Raw genomic sequence first — 1,304 nt, forward strand, 5'->3', positions numbered from 1 at the left:
ACTACGGGCGGACAGGTCCGTAGAGTAGGACTACGAGCGGGGAGGTTCGTAGAGGCAGGACCACGAGCGGGCAGGTTCGTGTGAGCATCATGTTCCCGAGTCCAAGGCTAACCAATTGTATGATTTGAAGACTGATAAGTCTTGGGGTTAAGGTCTTGGCCAAGAATTATATATAATAAATAAGATGGGTATATGATCTATCTTGTGTTTTATATGTTTGTTATTTTATTTTCTCAGCTCACCCTTTCTGTTTGTGTGTGGCGATGATCGTGTAATTCGTTACACGGGAGCAGATGTTGATACAGGTGCTGCTGAGGATGTTCAGATGGCGGAGTGAGGGCTAGCATGGGATTAGAGCTAGGATTTCTCTTATATGTATTACTTTATGTTTTATTATAAACACGAATAATGTGAACTTGTAATACTTGACTGATTATGTTATATGTTTTGGCGCGTGCGTTCATGAAATTAAATTTTTCCCGTGTCGGGATTTTTATTGAGATGACTATTAATGTAATTATTTCTTTTATTATTTATTTTTAAGTAATATTCCCTAGGGGTGTTACATTTGGTATTAGAGCCAACGTTTTGATGCTTTTGGAAAAACTGGGGAGTGAGCTGACGTTGTTGTGTGACATTGATTGATGTGTGTTGGTTGTTAAATTTGATAGAGTATAATTTAATCCTTAGTTGTTTGACTTTAACAGCTGAATATGTGGCGTGCATAGGCAATGGCAAACAGAAGGCGTAGAAACACCGCTGGCGCCGACGAGATTGCTAACGCAATCCACAGGATGGTGGATGCTATGCAGCCTGTGGCAGCACCACCGAGGGCTATGATCCCACCTGTTAGACCAGTGACCATGGAGGACTTCATGCGTCACAAGCCGGCTAAATTCACTGGGAAAGCCACCCCAGATGAGGCGGATGCATGGCTCCGAGAGTGTGAGAAAATATTCAGGGTGATAGAGTGCTCGGAGGTTCAGAAGCTTAACTTCACCACCTTTCTACTGGTGACCGAGGCTGAGTATTGGTGGATGAGCATGCAACAACAAATGCTAAATAGAGCGGAAGAGGTGACATGGACCAATTTTAGGACGAGGTTCCTGGAGAAATACTTTCCAGATAGCGCTAAACATGAACGCGAGGCAGAATTCCTCACCTTACAGCAGGGAAATTTGTCAGTACAGGACTATGTGGAGAGGTTTGAGTACCTCTCGAGATTCTACTCGCAAATAGTGACGGAGGAGTGGCGTTGTAGAAAGTTTGAGGGCGGCCTCAAACATGAGCTGATGAAGGATTGA

General features: G+C 43.7%; 1 protein-coding gene across 1 annotated transcript; it reads left to right on the forward strand.

The window, feature by feature from the left end:
• Positions 1 to 731: 731 nt before the first annotated feature.
• Positions 732 to 1,304, forward strand: LOC146881632 (uncharacterized). The gene has a single exon (XM_085669269.1). It carries the CDS (start codon positions 732 to 734, stop codon positions 1,302 to 1,304), a length of 573 nt encoding a protein of 190 aa, XP_085525395.1.

This window comes from Vigna unguiculata, chromosome 11 (assembly GCF_037176805.1).
Source record: "Vigna unguiculata cultivar grain cowpea cultivar isolate G323 ecotype 2 chromosome 11, ASM3717680v1, whole genome shotgun sequence".
Classification (NCBI taxonomy): domain Eukaryota; kingdom Viridiplantae; phylum Streptophyta; class Magnoliopsida; order Fabales; family Fabaceae; genus Vigna; species Vigna unguiculata.